The 16,731-nt window shown below is 29.1% G+C and overlaps 2 protein-coding genes across 6 annotated transcripts; one reads left to right on the top strand and one right to left on the bottom strand.

The window, feature by feature from the left end:
• Positions 1–560: 560 nt before the first annotated feature.
• LOC123260490 (neuralized-like protein 4) lies at positions 561–11,641 on the bottom strand. 4 transcript variants are annotated; one of them, XM_044721606.1, is made up of 10 exons: positions 11,563–11,635; positions 10,972–11,507; positions 10,592–10,819; positions 7,873–9,317; positions 7,598–7,791; positions 6,101–6,390; positions 4,148–6,007; positions 3,342–4,048; positions 1,452–1,601; positions 561–1,372 (listed from the first exon to the last, which is right to left on the bottom strand). In XM_044721606.1, exons 2-10 carry the CDS (start codon positions 11,116–11,118, stop codon positions 1,180–1,182), a joined length of 5,214 nt encoding a protein of 1,737 aa, XP_044577541.1. In that variant the 5' UTR covers positions 11,119–11,507; positions 11,563–11,635; the 3' UTR covers positions 561–1,179. The 4 variants fall into 4 exon arrangements, with proteins under 4 accessions (XP_044577541.1, XP_044577540.1, XP_044577538.1 ...); XM_044721605.1 differs by having other exon boundaries at positions 3,342–6,007; positions 10,972–11,096; positions 11,162–11,507; XM_044721603.1 differs by having other exon boundaries at positions 3,342–6,007; positions 11,563–11,641.
• A 131-nt stretch (positions 11,642–11,772) lies between these two features.
• Positions 11,773–16,465, top strand: LOC123261225 (phosphatidylinositol N-acetylglucosaminyltransferase subunit A). Of its 2 annotated transcripts, none has more exons than XM_044722771.1 (7): positions 11,773–11,921; positions 12,070–12,226; positions 12,841–13,020; positions 14,058–14,292; positions 14,381–14,678; positions 14,752–15,112; positions 16,022–16,465. In XM_044722771.1, the coding sequence occupies exons 1-7, from the start codon at positions 11,896–11,898 to the stop codon at positions 16,091–16,093; spliced, it is 1,329 nt and encodes a 442-aa protein (XP_044578706.1). In that variant the 5' UTR covers positions 11,773–11,895; the 3' UTR covers positions 16,094–16,465. The 2 variants fall into 2 exon arrangements, with proteins under 2 accessions (XP_044578706.1, XP_044578707.1); XM_044722772.1 differs by having other exon boundaries at positions 11,901–11,938.
• Positions 16,466–16,731: the final 266 nt, after the last annotated feature.

Below are 16,731 nucleotides of genomic sequence, written 5' to 3'. Positions count from 1 at the left end.
TGGATAATCATTTAATAATATTAATAATATTATTAATATTTAATATTAAATATTTAATATTAAACATTTAATACTAAATATTAATAATATTTAAATAACATTAATATTAATAATAATAATTTATTAAATATGCCTTCTATCTACTGACAATATTTAATATTTTTATTAAAAAGTAATTCTATCTAATCGTAAGTAGCGGCTTAATCACATTTTCTTCTCATAAAAATGTCATTTAGTCCACAGGCCAATTTACATTTTTTTTTTATCAATTAATCCATTAATTATTAAATGAAAATATTAAAAAAATTAAATTACTTTTTACAATACTTAAAAATATATTTCAATGGAATTTATCTTTATCGTAATACATATTTTATTTAAATTAACTAGTTAATTAATTAGATGACTAGAAATGAGATTAATCTATAATTAAAATAGTTAAAATAAATGTACTCAGTTTTTTTTGTTGCATTGCAACGGCGGTACGAAGCACTTGATGCTATTTTTTTTTAAATTACATAATTTGAAAACTAAAAAGAATTTTGTTCGTATAAAAAAAGCAAAGTATAAATAAAATAGATTAATAATTAATACGATGATAAATAAAAATTTTATATCGTATAAATGGACCACAGTACGCTTGGCAAATGCGTTTGTTTTATTTTTTATTTTTATAATTAAATTATTTATCCGCGCTGTAATAAAAAGTATCACAGAAAAATACGTACAAAGTTAATAATCGACCGATTTTTTATATTAATTTTTTTTTTCAAAAGTATACTTATATGTATGTACATATTATATATTTTGGATTATTAAGATAAATAAAATTTCTTTTTCAAAGAAATACAAATATTTACTTTGCTATTTTTTTTTGTTCATGTTCCTACTTTTAGTGATAATTTTTTAGCAAAATAATCACAGATGTGTTTTCAAAATTGCATTGTTGTCTTATCCAAGGTTATATATTTAAATTTAACTTTACAATTGAGTGTATGTGTATGTTCATAATCATCTTTTATGAAACCAAAATAAAGCAAATTTTTTTTTTATTAATTGCCGTGTAAAAATAGTGACAATTAATCGTGTCGATGATTAACTTTACCAGCGATAATTAAAGATCAAGAGATTTTTAATTTAGATCATCTCAATAAGTTAGATAGTTATTGGTATTATAGATTAAAACTCATCGAGATTAATAAGAAGAGCTATGATAACTGTGGCACCAGCTTCTTTAGTAGCCCATTCCATAGGTTCAACTCCGTCTGCTCCGTGCTGTTTGTCTGAACCCATCGTGTAAGATCCAGGTCTCACTAGTAATTGAAACGCCGTTGAAGCATTTAATTTTTTATTTGATTGAGTGTCAATGTACCTAAAATAAAATAAAACATTTTTAATTATAAAAATCTTCATTATAAAAAAGGCTTAAAAAAAAATAATTTAAAACTTACGGATATTTTTTAATGCCTTCAGAAGCCACGTATTTGATATTCGGCGAGAATACAACCTGTGGATTTTGATCTTCACTATCGATAATTGTTGTTAAATTACTGGTATCCAATTGTTCCATGGGTAATAACTCTCCGCGATCGAGAATCCATCTTAAATAATTAGAAAAAAAATAATATAGTAAATAAACTAGCAACCTGCAGTCACTATGCGACTGCCGAGATTTATGAATTATGAATAAGAAAATTTATTTATTTATCTGGTAAGGAATTCTATCGAGGTGTAAAGACACCTGTGTATAGAACCAGTACAAAAATAACAATTTTATAATACATATACTTTTTACAAAATATTTGTCGATAATACATTGCAAAGAGATAATAAGTACAAAAAGTAATAAATTTATAGAGAAAGAAATACGAAATTATAAATAATTATCAGAAAAAGAAATATCCAATCAAATACTCGCATTTTCCATTACATTTTTTCAGCATGTAAACCATTAAGGTTTCTTATCCAGTAACTTGACTTTTTTTTTAACAATTTTTTACTACAGTCTATAGTTTTCATATCAGCAGGGAGTTTGTTATAATTTTGGATCAATGATTTTTTTATAATCACACTAATAGTTTGGGGACTTTTTAAATAAATTTAAAAAATACTAGTGCTGTCACAGGATCAATTAAAAATAATTTAATGGACAAATGTGACCGTAAAAATTTACAGAACCAAAAAACTATTAATAACTCCTCCAAAAACTTAACATAAAAAATTGACTAAAAAATATATAAAACCAAAAGGCACTAATTCTCATCAGGACCTTTCTCATGATACCAAATTAAACTATAAAAATTTCTTTAAAAATAATAATATGCTCGTCACAAAATTTTCCTTTCTCTCTCAATTTAAATCATAAATAACTACCGCTAAAAAATATCAAACCCAATTTACGATAAAGATATACCCGTTACTAAATTTTTCTCAGTCTCTTAATTATATAAATTAATTTTTGACATATTACCACATTGACTTGTACAAAACAAAATAAATAAATAAACAAATTTTGTTTATCGCTAAATTCGAATCTATTTATAACTACTTCGAAAACTTATCATAATAAATAAACTATTTTAGAAAAGCATATGAAACATTGAAAAGGCACAACTTCAGGTCTCGATCTTTCCAAAGATATCAAATTTACCCATAAAACCCCGTTTTATCATATAAATATACACTGGCCACTAAATTTCGCTTTATTAAATAATGACTTTTGTTAAATTACACTGTACTTTTTTAACTATTGACATTTTTAAAGATATAAGCTCATTCCGATGTTATACTCATCAAGACCTTTCATTTGAGTACCCACATGCATTTTGATATATTTTTCATATATACATATATATATTATATATAAAATATATGAAATATATGAAAAATTGATGTGGGTACTCAAATGAAAGGTCTTGATGAGTGTAACATCGAGATGAACTTATATCTTAAAAAATGTCAATAGTTAAAAAGGTACAGTGTATTAACAAATATCTTAGAACTATTGACATTTTTAAAGATACAAGCTCATTCCGATGTTATACTCATCAAGAGCTTTCATTTAAGTACCCACATGCATTTTGATATATTTTTCATGTATACATATATATATATATAATATATATAAATATATGAAAAATTGATGTAGGTACTCAAATGAAAGGTCTTGATGAGTGTAACATCGAGATGAGCTTATATCTTTAAAAATGTCAATAGTTGACAAGATACAAGTCCATTTCTTAATTATGTATCGAGAGATAGAGCATTTTCGAATACATCCTAAATATTCTCTTAATCACATAGATTAATAAGCAGAAAAAATAATATAATATAATTTTCACCTTATTGAGTCCAAACGTGTTCCGTAGTAAGCAACATGCCACTTATCAGTAGTACTCTGAGGAATTTGATTAGCATTGATTGTCTGCTTAAGAGGGAACCTAACCCACCCAATAGGAACCGCAAATTCTGCCGGAGGATCTCCTTTTTTACAAATAGCTCCATCACTGTCTACTTTATAACACGAATTGCAATAACAAGTAATTTCATCAAGCGAAAAAAATTCATCTGGCAGAACAAGCGACTTCTTCAATCTCTTACAAGCTTTTAAATATTCACATTTTTTCGAGGGTGATAAAATAATAGTCGAGTTCAACGGCGTAGGTGGTGAAGACGATGTCCTCGTAGAACTTAACGTAGATTGTTGCGAATTATGACTTGAAATTTGATTTTGATTGGGTAGTATGGCACTATTGGAATTTTGTTTACTCTGATGCTGCTGACGATTGATCGATTGGGATTCTTGAGACTGCAAAGTAATAGATGTATTGAACGACGTAGCAGCTAAATTACTCATAAGATTGCATTGAGAATTGTTATCCTGATTAATATTATTAAGATTAACATTGACATTTAAATTATTAGAATTTTGATGAAAACCAGGAATATTATTTAATTGGCCGTTAGACGCGATACTTTCATTAATTGCATTGTTGGCATTCATAGAATTAATAGCAGTATTTAAGCTAGACATATTGCTAGACGTAGCAGCTGAACCATTTTTAATATTTATATTCGTTGCATTGTTTATCTCTACATTTGTACAGTCATTATTTCTCAAGCCGCTCATCATCATGCCATTAGAAACTTGTTCATCTTGATTATCATTATCATTATCCAAATCGTTGTTAGACATAGTATTATTGTCATACGAATCATCTGGATGATTAATATTATTTTTAAATTTAAAACACTCTAGACCAGCAACAGCAGCACCAGCAGCAGCAGTATTAACAAGTGATGGTTCATTAGTAATTTCCAATTCACTTGTTGAATTATTGCTGTCAGAATTACAGCTGCTGGTCATCGACTTGCCAGGTAGATCATTATTAAAATGCGCAATATTATCAATTGATGCAGTTGAAGGGGCGGCTATATTAGCAGTAGCATTTTCTAACAAATTCCCCCGGGATGAAGTTGTCTGTATGGCGTTGAAGTTGGTCAATTCATCTTGAACAACCTGAATATTTAAAGGTAGACTGGACGGAATTTCAAGGACATTTTCCTTCTCATGACACTCTAGGTCAGCTTTTTCTCTGGAATTTTCAACGTCCTCAATTTCATCACTAACACGCTCAACATTATTGGCAATCGCCAAATTAATAGCGTCGTTGTTAGTAAGAACAGCTTCAGCAACAGGACCAATTATCGAAACTTGTTCAACCTGGCCATAAAGATCAATAACTCCGTAAACATACGGCGGAAGATCAGTAGCTGCTACTCCTTGATCAGATCCATTAACATAAAGATGCAATCTTGAATCTTCATCAATTAGCAAGCCTACAGTCGAGCCAGCTTGAACACTTTCCAAATTTCCACCGTAGCGAGTCTTAACTTTAGTGCCGTTGTGAGACATCCAGTCACTGCAAATAATCCACGAGTATTTTTTGAACCCCAAAGCCGTCAAAGGAAACGAAGCTTTCTCAGGCGAGATACAAGTTACGCCACATAGAATCCCAGACACCCAACGGTCGTTAACTTTCTCAATTTCCACTTGAAATATTTTCCCCTTTATTAACGGCCGGTTGGTCATCACAACGCCTTGATTGTAACTAGCGACTCTACGAGCTACAGTTTGACCTTCTAGTTCAACATTTCTTCCATGATTCTCGTGAAATTCGTAACACCAGTCCGTCTCACCGGTAGAGGTGACAATCGGTTGGGTAGGAGTTAGAATAATTTCCTGGAGTTTAGCTTCTGAAGCGTCGATTGACGTGTCCATTCCTCCGTCGTTTCTCATAGTTAGTGGTATTGGGTCCAGCAGAAGTTCCAGCGAGTCTTGCAGTCTTAAACTGGCATTAGGAGAAATTGCTGGAAGCTGCTGCTTGCTGCTGGTGATACTAACAGCTACTGTGCTTCCAAATAGTTCAACTACCACCCAAACCATCTCAGGAACATTAACTGCAGCAACTCCCATGTCTTCTCCGTTGATGTAAAATTTTAAATTGCCCTCGTGGCTCCTTTTTACACCTACTTTATCACCGACTCTTAGCCAGTCCAAACTGGGACAGTAATTAGAGCTGAGAACATTGCCCTTGTACCTGACTTCATTCCCGGTTAGGTACCAAGCGTCTATTGGAATTGAAGTCATTCCTGGAACTAAGTCCATCGAGGTCAGCCAATTTCCATTTGGATTTTCTACAACTCCTATTTTTAGCGAGCCACTCCATTCGCAAGCTACTTCTTGAATGGCTATTTCAAACAGTTCATTGTTTTCGAGGCCACTCTCACTCAATAAAACGGCATTATTGTACTCGCGACAACGCGCAGCGATAACTCGATCTGTGTTCAGTTGAATATTGAGCCCCACTGACTCGTGGAACTTGTGAGTGATCTCCATGGGAGCTTGCGGTTGTATCACCGAGGTCGGTTGCTGACTGATACTGTTCTCCGACGGCAAGTACTGCTGGGTTATCGTATCCCGTCGCTCCGGCTGAACAATGGTGACCTGTGATGGAATAATTTTTTTAAAAACGGTCATTGATCTTTGAAAGTGTTGTTGATAGGTGGTTAAATAATTTTTGGAGCCGGAAGCTCATACCTGAGCGCACTGCGCATACAAATCAATCACTGGGTAGACGTGAGGCGGAAGACCACTGCACGCAGTACCTTGGTCGACTCCGTCGAGGTAATAGTGGAGGCTTGAGTCTGCACATCGCATCATACCGATCCTATTTCCTTCGACGAGCTTATCTAGATCGCAGGAATAATGGTGGCGAAGAGTCACGCCGTCTCGCATCACTGTTGAGCCTGATAACATCCATGTGTCGTGGTCTATGTCGGTCATTGTTGATGGGAATTCTAATTCGTCTGGTCTTATTGCTGTCACGCCTGTTTTAGTGATTAATTATTGAATTATTAAATGGTTAATGTTAATTTAAAACCTTACACAAAAAAAAGCTTGATTTTTTTTGTTTTAAATAAATTTTACTTGATTCAAGAATTTTTTGTTTTAATTAAAAAAAAAAATGAAATTCTTCAAAAATTATTTGGTAAATATTTACAAGTTTAATTTTCAATTTTTGAACGAAATTTCTACTTGATTTTATTGATATATTTTTTTTTAAATACATGAAAAAATGAACAATTAAAAAAAAAAAAGTTTGTCACAATTTTAACAAATTTTAAAAACTTTAAAAAAAATTTTTTAGAAAATTTTGATATTCAAATTTTTTTTTTTTAATTATTCGTTTTTTTATGTATTTTTTAAAAAATATATAACAAAAATATCAAAAAAAGATAAAGTAGAAATTTTATCCAAAAAACATGAAAGCTAAAATTTTTTATAATTTTTGAAAATAAAAAAGCTATCGAAATCTTTATTTTTTTTTTCACAACATTTTTTATCATAAATGCGCCGTAAAAACAAGCAGAATCAAAAAAATTAAAAAATGTTAATTTTTCACTTATATATGGCCAAAAATAGAGATCCCACTTGTAAATAATAACCAAATTTTACTTGATTCAAGAATTTTTTGTCTTGATTCAAAAAAATGTAACTCCAAAAATTATTTGGTAAATATTTACAAGTGGGGTCAACCATTTTAATTTTCATTTTTTTGAACGAAATTTCTATTTGATTTTATTGATATATTTTTTTTGAGAAATACGTAAAAAAATGAACAATTAAAAAAAAAAAAAGGTTGATTATCACAACTTTAACAAATTTTCAAACAAATTTATCAATTTTTTAGAAAATTGTGATATTCAACTTTTCTTTTTAATTGTTCGTTTTTTTATGTACTTTTCAAAAAAAAAAAATATATCAAAAAAAGATAAAATATAAATTTTATCCAAAAACATGAAAGCCAAAATTTTTTCAAACTTTTCCAACAAGCAGAATCAAAAAAAAAAAAAAAATTAAAATTATTATTGTGGTGTTTTATTTGCATAACTTTATAATTTTATTTAATTGCCAGAAAAATGTTTAAACTAAAAAATTTTTCTTGTTTTAAGTAAATTTTACTTGATTAAAGAATTTTTCGTTTTGAATCAAATTAATTTTTTTTTTCTGTATAAAAAACGATATTTTAATTACCAGCTTCGATAGCACCAGACCACCGTCCAACCATTTTGTCAATAGAAACTTCAAAAAGTTCTCCATCACGTAAAGGTCGATTAGCGATCACGATAGCCTCATTAAATTCCCCCAAAGCTCGTATTCTCGAGGCTGTCAGTCCATTATTTGAAATCCTCGCGTGCTTGCCATGTACATGATGAAATCGTAAATCGCTTTAAAAAAAAAAAAACTAAATTAGCCAAGGCTCAACCAATTAAATTACCTAAAAAAAAAAGTAAATCATAAACTCTCACCTATACAAAGTCGTGTTGCTAAAACTAGAATTATTAGTAGTAGGACTGTAAAAATCAGTGTTATCAACAATAGTAGCCTGAGTAGCTTGGCCATACAAATCAATAACCCCGTAGACTCTTTCCGGGACACCAACAGCAGCAGCCCCCTGGTCCGTGCCATTAACAAAAAAATGCAGCGTCCCAGTGTCCTTTCTCATGACTCCAACACGATCACCAACTTGGAGGCGATCAAGATTCTGGCCATACTGATCAATAATAGACGTTCCGTTGTGCATAACTCCATTGCCAGTCATGATCCACGTGCCAGAGCGTACATTGGTCATCGTAAACGGAAATTCAAGTTCAGTCGGTGAGTGTGTGGTCACACCAATCTCAATAGAGCCCGCCCACTTGGTAACTATTTTATCCAGCCTCACTTCAAACAATTCGTTCGGTCTCAATGGTCTCATTGTAAGTACCACACCATTATTGAAGTCGTCCATAGCATTAGGCCGGTGTGCAGTACGCCCATTGTTTATTACATCCGCGTGAGTGCCACAGCACGGATGAAAGGTCAACCGGTCAAGAGTCTCCTCTTCTTCAACTTCTGTTAATCCCTGCAAATGTAAATTATTCCTCCGAGTAACAAGATTTTGTTCTTCGCGCTCGTCCCGATCAACAATTGTTACTTTTACAGTCATCCCGTAAAGCTCGACGACTCCCCAGATCCCAGGGGGTACTTTAGCAGCTACACCTTGGTCCAGACCATTTATTAAATAATGTAAATTACCATTGCACCTTCTAATCATTCCAACTCTGTCGCCTTCTCGTAGCTCATCTAAATTAATATCTCCGTACTCTCTTTGAATTCCCTTTCCGTTGGTTAGAATCCCGCAGCCGGACATCATCGTAGTGCCCGACCGCATATTCGTCATGGTCGCTGGAAATTTAAGCCCCGTTGGACTGTGGGTGGTTACGCCGACTTCAATGCTGCCCGACCACTTGTCCACCAATCTGTCAATACGGATTTCAAACAGCTCATTGTCTCTCAGCGGCCTGTGAGTCATCACCACTCCGTTGTTGAACTCATCTAATGGCCTGCGTCTTTCAGCGGTCCGAGCGTTGTTTGATAATTTTACCAAAGATCCAACGCGCTCGTGAAATCTCAGACGGTCCTCACGGATGGCAGCTGGGCTCGGATTTTTCGGTAAATTTACGTTCATATTGACATTAAGATTGACATTTAAATTAGCGACCATACTCGTAGACGTTCCTTCGCCCATTGAAAAATCATTGTTGATCTCCATCTCGTCTTTCGGCTCATTTGTTAAAAGTAATGGCTTTGGGTTTGTTATAGTTACTTGGACAAAGTCGAAGAACATTGCAACTACGGTGTACAAACGGGTTGGTACATTTGTTGCTGCTAGTCCTTGAGATACTCCGTTGATAAAAAATATCAGCTCGCTCTAAAAAAAATTTTATTTTACTTTTAAGTAATAAGTATGTACTAGCTATGTGACTGCTACGACTTGTGAACTATAAATAAGATTTTGCTTTATTGAATAATGAATTTTGTTAAATTGCACCGCACTTTCTTAAATATTGACGTTTTTCAAGATATAAGCTCATCCCGATATTACACTCATCAAGAGCTTTTATTTGAGTACCCACATGCATTTTCATATATACATATATATAATATATATAAATATATGAAAAATTGATGTGGGTACTCAAATGAAAGGTCTCGATGAGTGTGATGTCGGGATGAGCTTATCGACGGTCTAATTAGCAATTTGTCTAACTCCTTATTTTTTAGAGGGTGATTTTTTAACATTTTGATGTAGCCATAATCCAATTATAAATTATTTCAATGATTCAAACCTGAATATTATATCTCTATTAGATATTAATGATATTAAATGGTTTTTAAAGTGATAATAAATTTCGAACTAATTGTTTTTTTCGGACAAATAGGAGATTTTCTAAAATGGAGTTAGACAATTTGCTAATTAGAACGTCGTTATATCTTTAAAAATGTCAATAATTTACAAGGTATTTGTTAAATTGCACTGTACTTTCTTAAATATTGACATTTTTAAAGATATAAGCTCATCCTGATGTTACACTCATCAAGAGCTTTCATTTGAGTACCCACATGCATTTTGACATATTTTTTATATATACATATATATAAATATATAAAATATATGAAAAATTGATGTGGGTACTCAAATGAAAGGTCTCGATGAATGTAATGTCGAGATGAGCTTATATTTTTAAAAATATCAATAATTGACGAAATATTTGTTAAATTGCATTGTACTTTCGTAAATATTGACGTTTTTAAATACATAAGCTCATCCTGATGTTACAATCATCAAGAGCTTTCATTTGAGTACCCACATGCATTTTGATATATTTTTCATATTTACATATATGTAATATATATAAATATATGAAAAATTGATGTGGGTACTCAAATGAAAAGTCTCGATGAGAGTAACATCGGGATGAGCTTATATCTTTAAAAATTTCAATAGCTCACAAGATATAAGGTCATTTCTTATGTATCTAGAGATAGAGTATTTTCAAATGCAGCCTAAATACTTATCATTATATAAATTGACTATCGGTGAGAATGATATCTAATTTTGAAAATGCATAAATTCAAATTAAGACCTTTGCAATGACACTAAATTTAACTAAAAATATAGATTAGTTAATTAATAGGACTTACATTAGACGTTCTCATTACTCCAAGAGTGTGTCCCTCTTCCAAAGTATCAAGTGTACTTCCGTAAGTAGGTTCTGAAATAAGATGCTCCTTCAAATCATTAGTCGTGTGTATAATCCCAGCATTTGTCATCATCCAGATTTGCAAACTAGGTGTCCAACCCACTGTCCTCATTGTCTCCGGGTCATTTGTACATACTCCTATTTCAATCTTTCCGTATCGAGATCGTATCTAGGACATATCAAATTCAATTAATATTATTGTGGATTATTCACTCTTATTCAACTAACTACTAACTAATTTATAATTTATAATTAAATTACTTAATTACAGAGAGGGTTCATTCAGCTGTAGAGAAAAATATTCAATAAAATATTAAATACCTTTTTATCAATCCTGATCTCAAATAACTCGTCATCTTTGAGAGCTTCTGAACTCATGACACGTCCCTCGTCGGACATGGAGCAAATTCTCGACGCGGTGGAGTTGTTGTTCAACAAAATCACTCCTTCCCCACATATTTGAAACATCTCGACAATTAATGTTTTTTTTTTTTTTTTTTTTAATATTTACATAAAAGCAGTGAATAAAAATCGCTAGGCTGGATGATAAAAGTTTTCACCAGAAAACTTGGGTGTCTTGTTCACTTAAATGTAAGACCTTCACTAGGTCCTAAATAAAATAGTAACACAAAATGAAAATAGATTTCAGATAACTTCTTCGAGAGGCAAACTTGCCACTCCGTTTTGGAGCATCATCCGCTTGGAATAACTTGGAATAAACCTGTATGTAGTGTATGTTGATAATTGCTCATGCGCTTTTGGATATTTACAAATCTATAGCTTTTATAGATAAATATTAATCATGGCGTCAGAATTCAAACTTTAACCACTGATTTTTATTTTTTTATAATTTACACCTGAAAAATAAATATGTCTCATTAATTTATAAATATAAATACTTACTAACCTTACACTTGTTCATTCTCGTTTGACGTTTCAGATTATCAACATAAAATAACTTCAATTTTGATTTAAAAAATTATTTAAATAAAAATCACAACAAATTTTATAAAAGATATTTTAATATAATTAAAAATGTTTATTTTTTTTTTTTTTATTAATAATATTAATATTAATATATGTAATAAAAAAAGTAGAGATTAGAGAGGATCGATTTAATTTTATCTCATTTTAAAAATGGCGTGATCTAAGTCGCGGTGACAACAACAACTCTGTTATTAAAATGAATATATTTAACTGAAAATTATTCATTTTAATGATAAATATATTATTACTTTAATAAAAATGAACCAAGTGAAACATAAAATATGGTAAATAATTTGTGTTGGTAAAATTTAAAGTTTTTTATTTATATTTTTCATTCTTAACCTATCAAAGATTTTTTTCAATTTAAATTATTTAAATAAATTGTGATAATTTATAAAATTTATATATTAATTACTGTGTATATTTTTTCAGTATGGTGTCCGATTTTTTTTACCCTAATATGGGAGGCGTTGAGGAACATATATTTAATTTATCACAGTGTTTACTTGGTCGTGGACATAAAGTTGTGGTGATGACACATTCCTATGGAGATAGAGTTGGCATTCGTTATATGACCAACGGTCTCAAGGTATTTATCAAAATTTTTATTATTTTTTTATTAAAAATAAAATTTGACATGCAGAAAATTTTAAAAATTTCAACTGTAATTTTTAAAAAATTTATTTATAATTTTTAAAAAATTTATTTATAATTTTTAAAAAATTTATTTATAATTTTTAAAAAATTTATTTATAATTTTTAAAAAATTTATTTATAATTTTTAAAAAATTTATTTATAATTTTTAAAAAATTTATTTATAATTTTTAAAAAATTTATTTATAATTTTTAAAAAATTTATTTATAATTTTTAAAAAATTTATTTATAATTTTTATTAATTAAAAAATCAAAAATTGCCAAATGTCTGCTAATTTATGGAAATTAATTCAGCATATAATCAATATTTTTAAGAATTTTATAAAAAATAAATTATGGCAAAAAAAAATTGACATGTAGAAATTTTGAAAAATAAAAAATGCAATTTTTTAAAAATAATTTTTTGGAGCAGATTTTTTTGCCAAATAAAATTAAAAAATGCCAAAATGACTGCTAACTTTAACGTCATGCTAATTTTAGTATGATAAATTTTTAGAATTTTTTTTTTAATGATACTTAAAATTAAAAAATTTATTGTTTTTTCTAGGTGTACTATTTGCCAATAAAAGTATTTTATAATCAATGCGTTCTTCCAACAATGATATGCTCACTTCCATTGATAAGATATATATTTATAAGAGAACAAATTGAAATAGTCCACGGACATTCAGCATTTTCAGCTTTAGCACACGAAGGAATGCTTATTGGAAGACTTTTAGGTTTAAAAGTAAGTAAATTTATTTTAATAATTTTTATTTGTGTATTTTACTAATTCAATAATCATGAATGGATTTATTTATTTATTTATTTAACAATTTAGACCCTGAAGCCTAAGCTCCCTAAGGGCCTTACAATAGATGTACAAATAGTCTTAACATTTATAGCATTATATACTCTACAAGACAAAGAAGTATTTAATATTAATAAAAATTATTACAAAATGACAATCATATGGATTTATGATGGAACCTTATAGCTAAAGTCATTTAATAATTGTTTAATATATGATACTGAAATTGAGAAACATCTGATCATTTTTAGAATTCTTTTAACAAACAAATTATAGCAAGAAACTTTTATTTAAAAACTTCATCTTTAAAAGCTCCGAAAAATTATAAATGAGATTTTTATAAATAATTTTCTATGCCTAGTTTATTTTTAAAAAAGAATTAAAAAATTGTCAAGTGTCTGCTAACTTCAGTCTTATTTTAATATTGTTTTACTCTATTGTATAAAAATTTGGTATTTATTTTGGAGGGCCGCAAGGAGTCTTGACTCAATGGCCTTGATAAACAAATAAATAATAATAATAATAATAATTAAAGAGTTCTATATTTCAAAGCCATTATCCCCGATCCAAATTGATGTTAGACTAATTTTAAATTTTACATTAAATTTTTATTTATTAAATTTATTTTCTGAGTTATTATTTTTTCGGTGACCGAAAAAGTTTCACTGAGTAAAAAATTAACTTCTTTGCTTAATCTTAATTAAAAATAAAAAATTTTTAATTATTAGATATATACATCCGAATATGGTATTGAGTGCTCATACCAACAATAAAAGTGGTGAAAATAAATTTAATAAATAAAAATTTAATGTAAAATTTAAAATTAGTCTAACATCAATTTGGATCGCGGATAATGGCTTTGAAATATAGAACTCTTTAATTAGTAAAAACACCGATCTTCGGAAAAAATCGTAAATAATAATAATAATAATAATAATAATAATAATAATAATAAGCGGTTCTTCAACTTGTAGACAGTATTTACGGACCATTCCCTGTTTGGTTTTGCTGATACTTCAGCGGTATTGACAAATAAATGTCTTCAAATATCGCTAGCTGACTGCAATCATTGTATTTGTGTATCACACACTGGAAAGGAGAACACTGTCCTACGTGCCAAAGTTCACAAGGATAGGGTCTCAGTAATTCCAAATGCCGTCGACACGGCACTTTTTACTCCAGACATCAGCAAGAGGAAAAGTAATTGCAGTAAGTTGCATCATTCTTGTAAATAACAATAAAAATTACCAACAAGTCTTTGTAATTTAATGGATTAATTTTATTTTTTTATTTATAGTTACAATAGTCGTGGTATCTCGGCTGGTTTATCGCAAAGGTGTTGATTTATTAGCACAGATAATACCTAGAATTTGTTCGCGGCATCAAGACGTGCAATTTTTAATCGGCGGTGATGGTCCTAAACGCTGGCTTATTGAAGAGATAAGAGAACGTAATTTATTGCAGCATCGAGTTACTTTGTTAGGAAGCTTAGAACACTCTCAAGTGCGTCATGTTTTAAATAAAGGGCATATTTTTTTAAATACTAGTCTTACTGAGGCTTATTGTATGGCAATCGTTGAAGCTGCTTCGTGTGGGTAAGTATTTTTTTTTTTTTTTTTTTGTTGAGAAATTTTCTATCACGAAATAATTTAATAAATTTTATTAAAGGCTGCAAGTTGTATCAACAAAAGTCGGCGGAATACCAGAAGTATTACCGCCAGAATTAATTTATCTAGTCGAACCAAAGGTAGACGCTCTTGTGGAGGCTCTGGAACAAGCTATCAGTGACTACAGAACTGGCAATATAATTTGCCCTTATCAAGTACACGATAAAATTGTTTCTATTTATAATTGGTTCAATATTACCAAGAGAACAGAGATTATTTACGACTCAGTTCAGCAGGAGAGTAAAAAGACTATTGGCGAACAGTTGGCTAATTATTTATCAAGTGGAGTACTGCCGTATTTACTGATGGTCTCATTATGTTATATTGCGTTGCAAATATTAGAATACATCGTACCGAGAAAGGTAAGAAAAAAAATAGGTGAATATTTACAAGTGGGGTCAGCATTTTAATTTTAATTATTTGAACGAAATTTCTATTCGATTTTACTGATATATTTTTTTTTTTTAAATACATTAAAAAAAAAAAAAGTTTATTACCTAAAACTAAATTTAATTGATGTAAATCTAATTTATAAAGCTGATTGGCATTTGAATAAATAAATAAATAAATAAATTATCACAATTTTAACAAATTTTCAAAAAAATTTATAAATTTTTTAGAAAATTGTGATATTTAATTTTTTTTTTTAATTGTTTGTTTTTTCATGTACTTTAAAAAAAAAAAAAATATAAAAATAAAATAAAATAGAAATTTTTTCCAACTTTTGAAGGCAAAAAAACTATCGAAATCTTTATTTTTTTCTTTCACGACATTTTTTATCATAAAAAAAAACTAATTATTTATATAAAAACATTGTAAGAATAAAAAATAAGCATTGTTATAATACCAGATATGGCTGTTCAATTAATATAGCGCCAACCCGCACTCATTCGGCGGAAAAAAATAGTGTATAATGGTTTTGATTACTATAATAAATTGTCCGAAGCGATTACGAAAGAAAATAGATTAATAAGCTTTAAAAGAGTTTTGAAAGAATATATAAAAGAAAAAAATACTGACTAATTATTCATACGTAATTATAATTGAAAAAGATGTATTAATATTGATTCAATGTATAAAAAAATAGCTTGATGCTAATCAATAAAGATTATTATTATTATTATAAATGCGCCGTAAAAAAAGAAAAATAAAAAAATTTTTATTTTTCACTTAAATATGGCCAAAAATAGTTTTGACCTCACTTGTAAATAATTATACAAAAATAAATTAATTTTTTTATTTTATACTCATCTTCATTATTAATTTTTCAGTACATCGATATAGCGACCGATTACAACCGACCCGAGCCAAGTTTGAAGAATAAAAAAAATAGAAATACTTAATGATTATTAATCATTAATTTAGCAAATTTTAGGAAATTGTACATTGTTAATTTTTTTTTTTAGGCAAATCAACGGATCGAGCGTTTGTAATGATGTATATACTTGACGATTGAATTGTAATATTTGTTTTTACAAAAATTATTGCGATTGTTAGTTATTAATGATGCCATAAATGAACTTCTGATGAGTAGCTCTCATGGCTTATATCAACTGTTAAATACGCGACAAATTTTATACGTTAAAATAAGACAATATTTGAGTCTATTTAAAGATTTATCTGATTGAATTATTAGTAAAATTATTCAAAATTTTCGATTTTTAATAGGTAAAGTTTGTATTGAAGAGAATATTACGAGTATTATAAATTGTTAATCTAATACTGATCGTATTTTATTTACAGAAAAAATTAATGAGAAATAGAAATGTATACAATAATTATTATTATTAATTGATTCAGTATAATAGTGACTAATTAATTAAACTAATTAATTTAATTTATATACAATGCATATCTTAACTCTAATAATTATAATTAAAATTATAATAAATGTATTTTTTTCTCCATTTTTTTTTTGTAATTCAGCACAACTTTAATATTAAATTATTTACCAAAGATGTAATTATAATCACTGATAATG

The sequence above is a fragment of the Cotesia glomerata genome, linkage group LG3, assembly GCF_020080835.1.
Source record: "Cotesia glomerata isolate CgM1 linkage group LG3, MPM_Cglom_v2.3, whole genome shotgun sequence".
In the NCBI taxonomy this organism is placed as follows: Eukaryota; Metazoa; Arthropoda; class Insecta; order Hymenoptera; family Braconidae; genus Cotesia; species Cotesia glomerata.
Note: the sequence above shows the minus strand (reverse complement) of the source record. Positions and strands in the feature narration are given on the sequence as shown.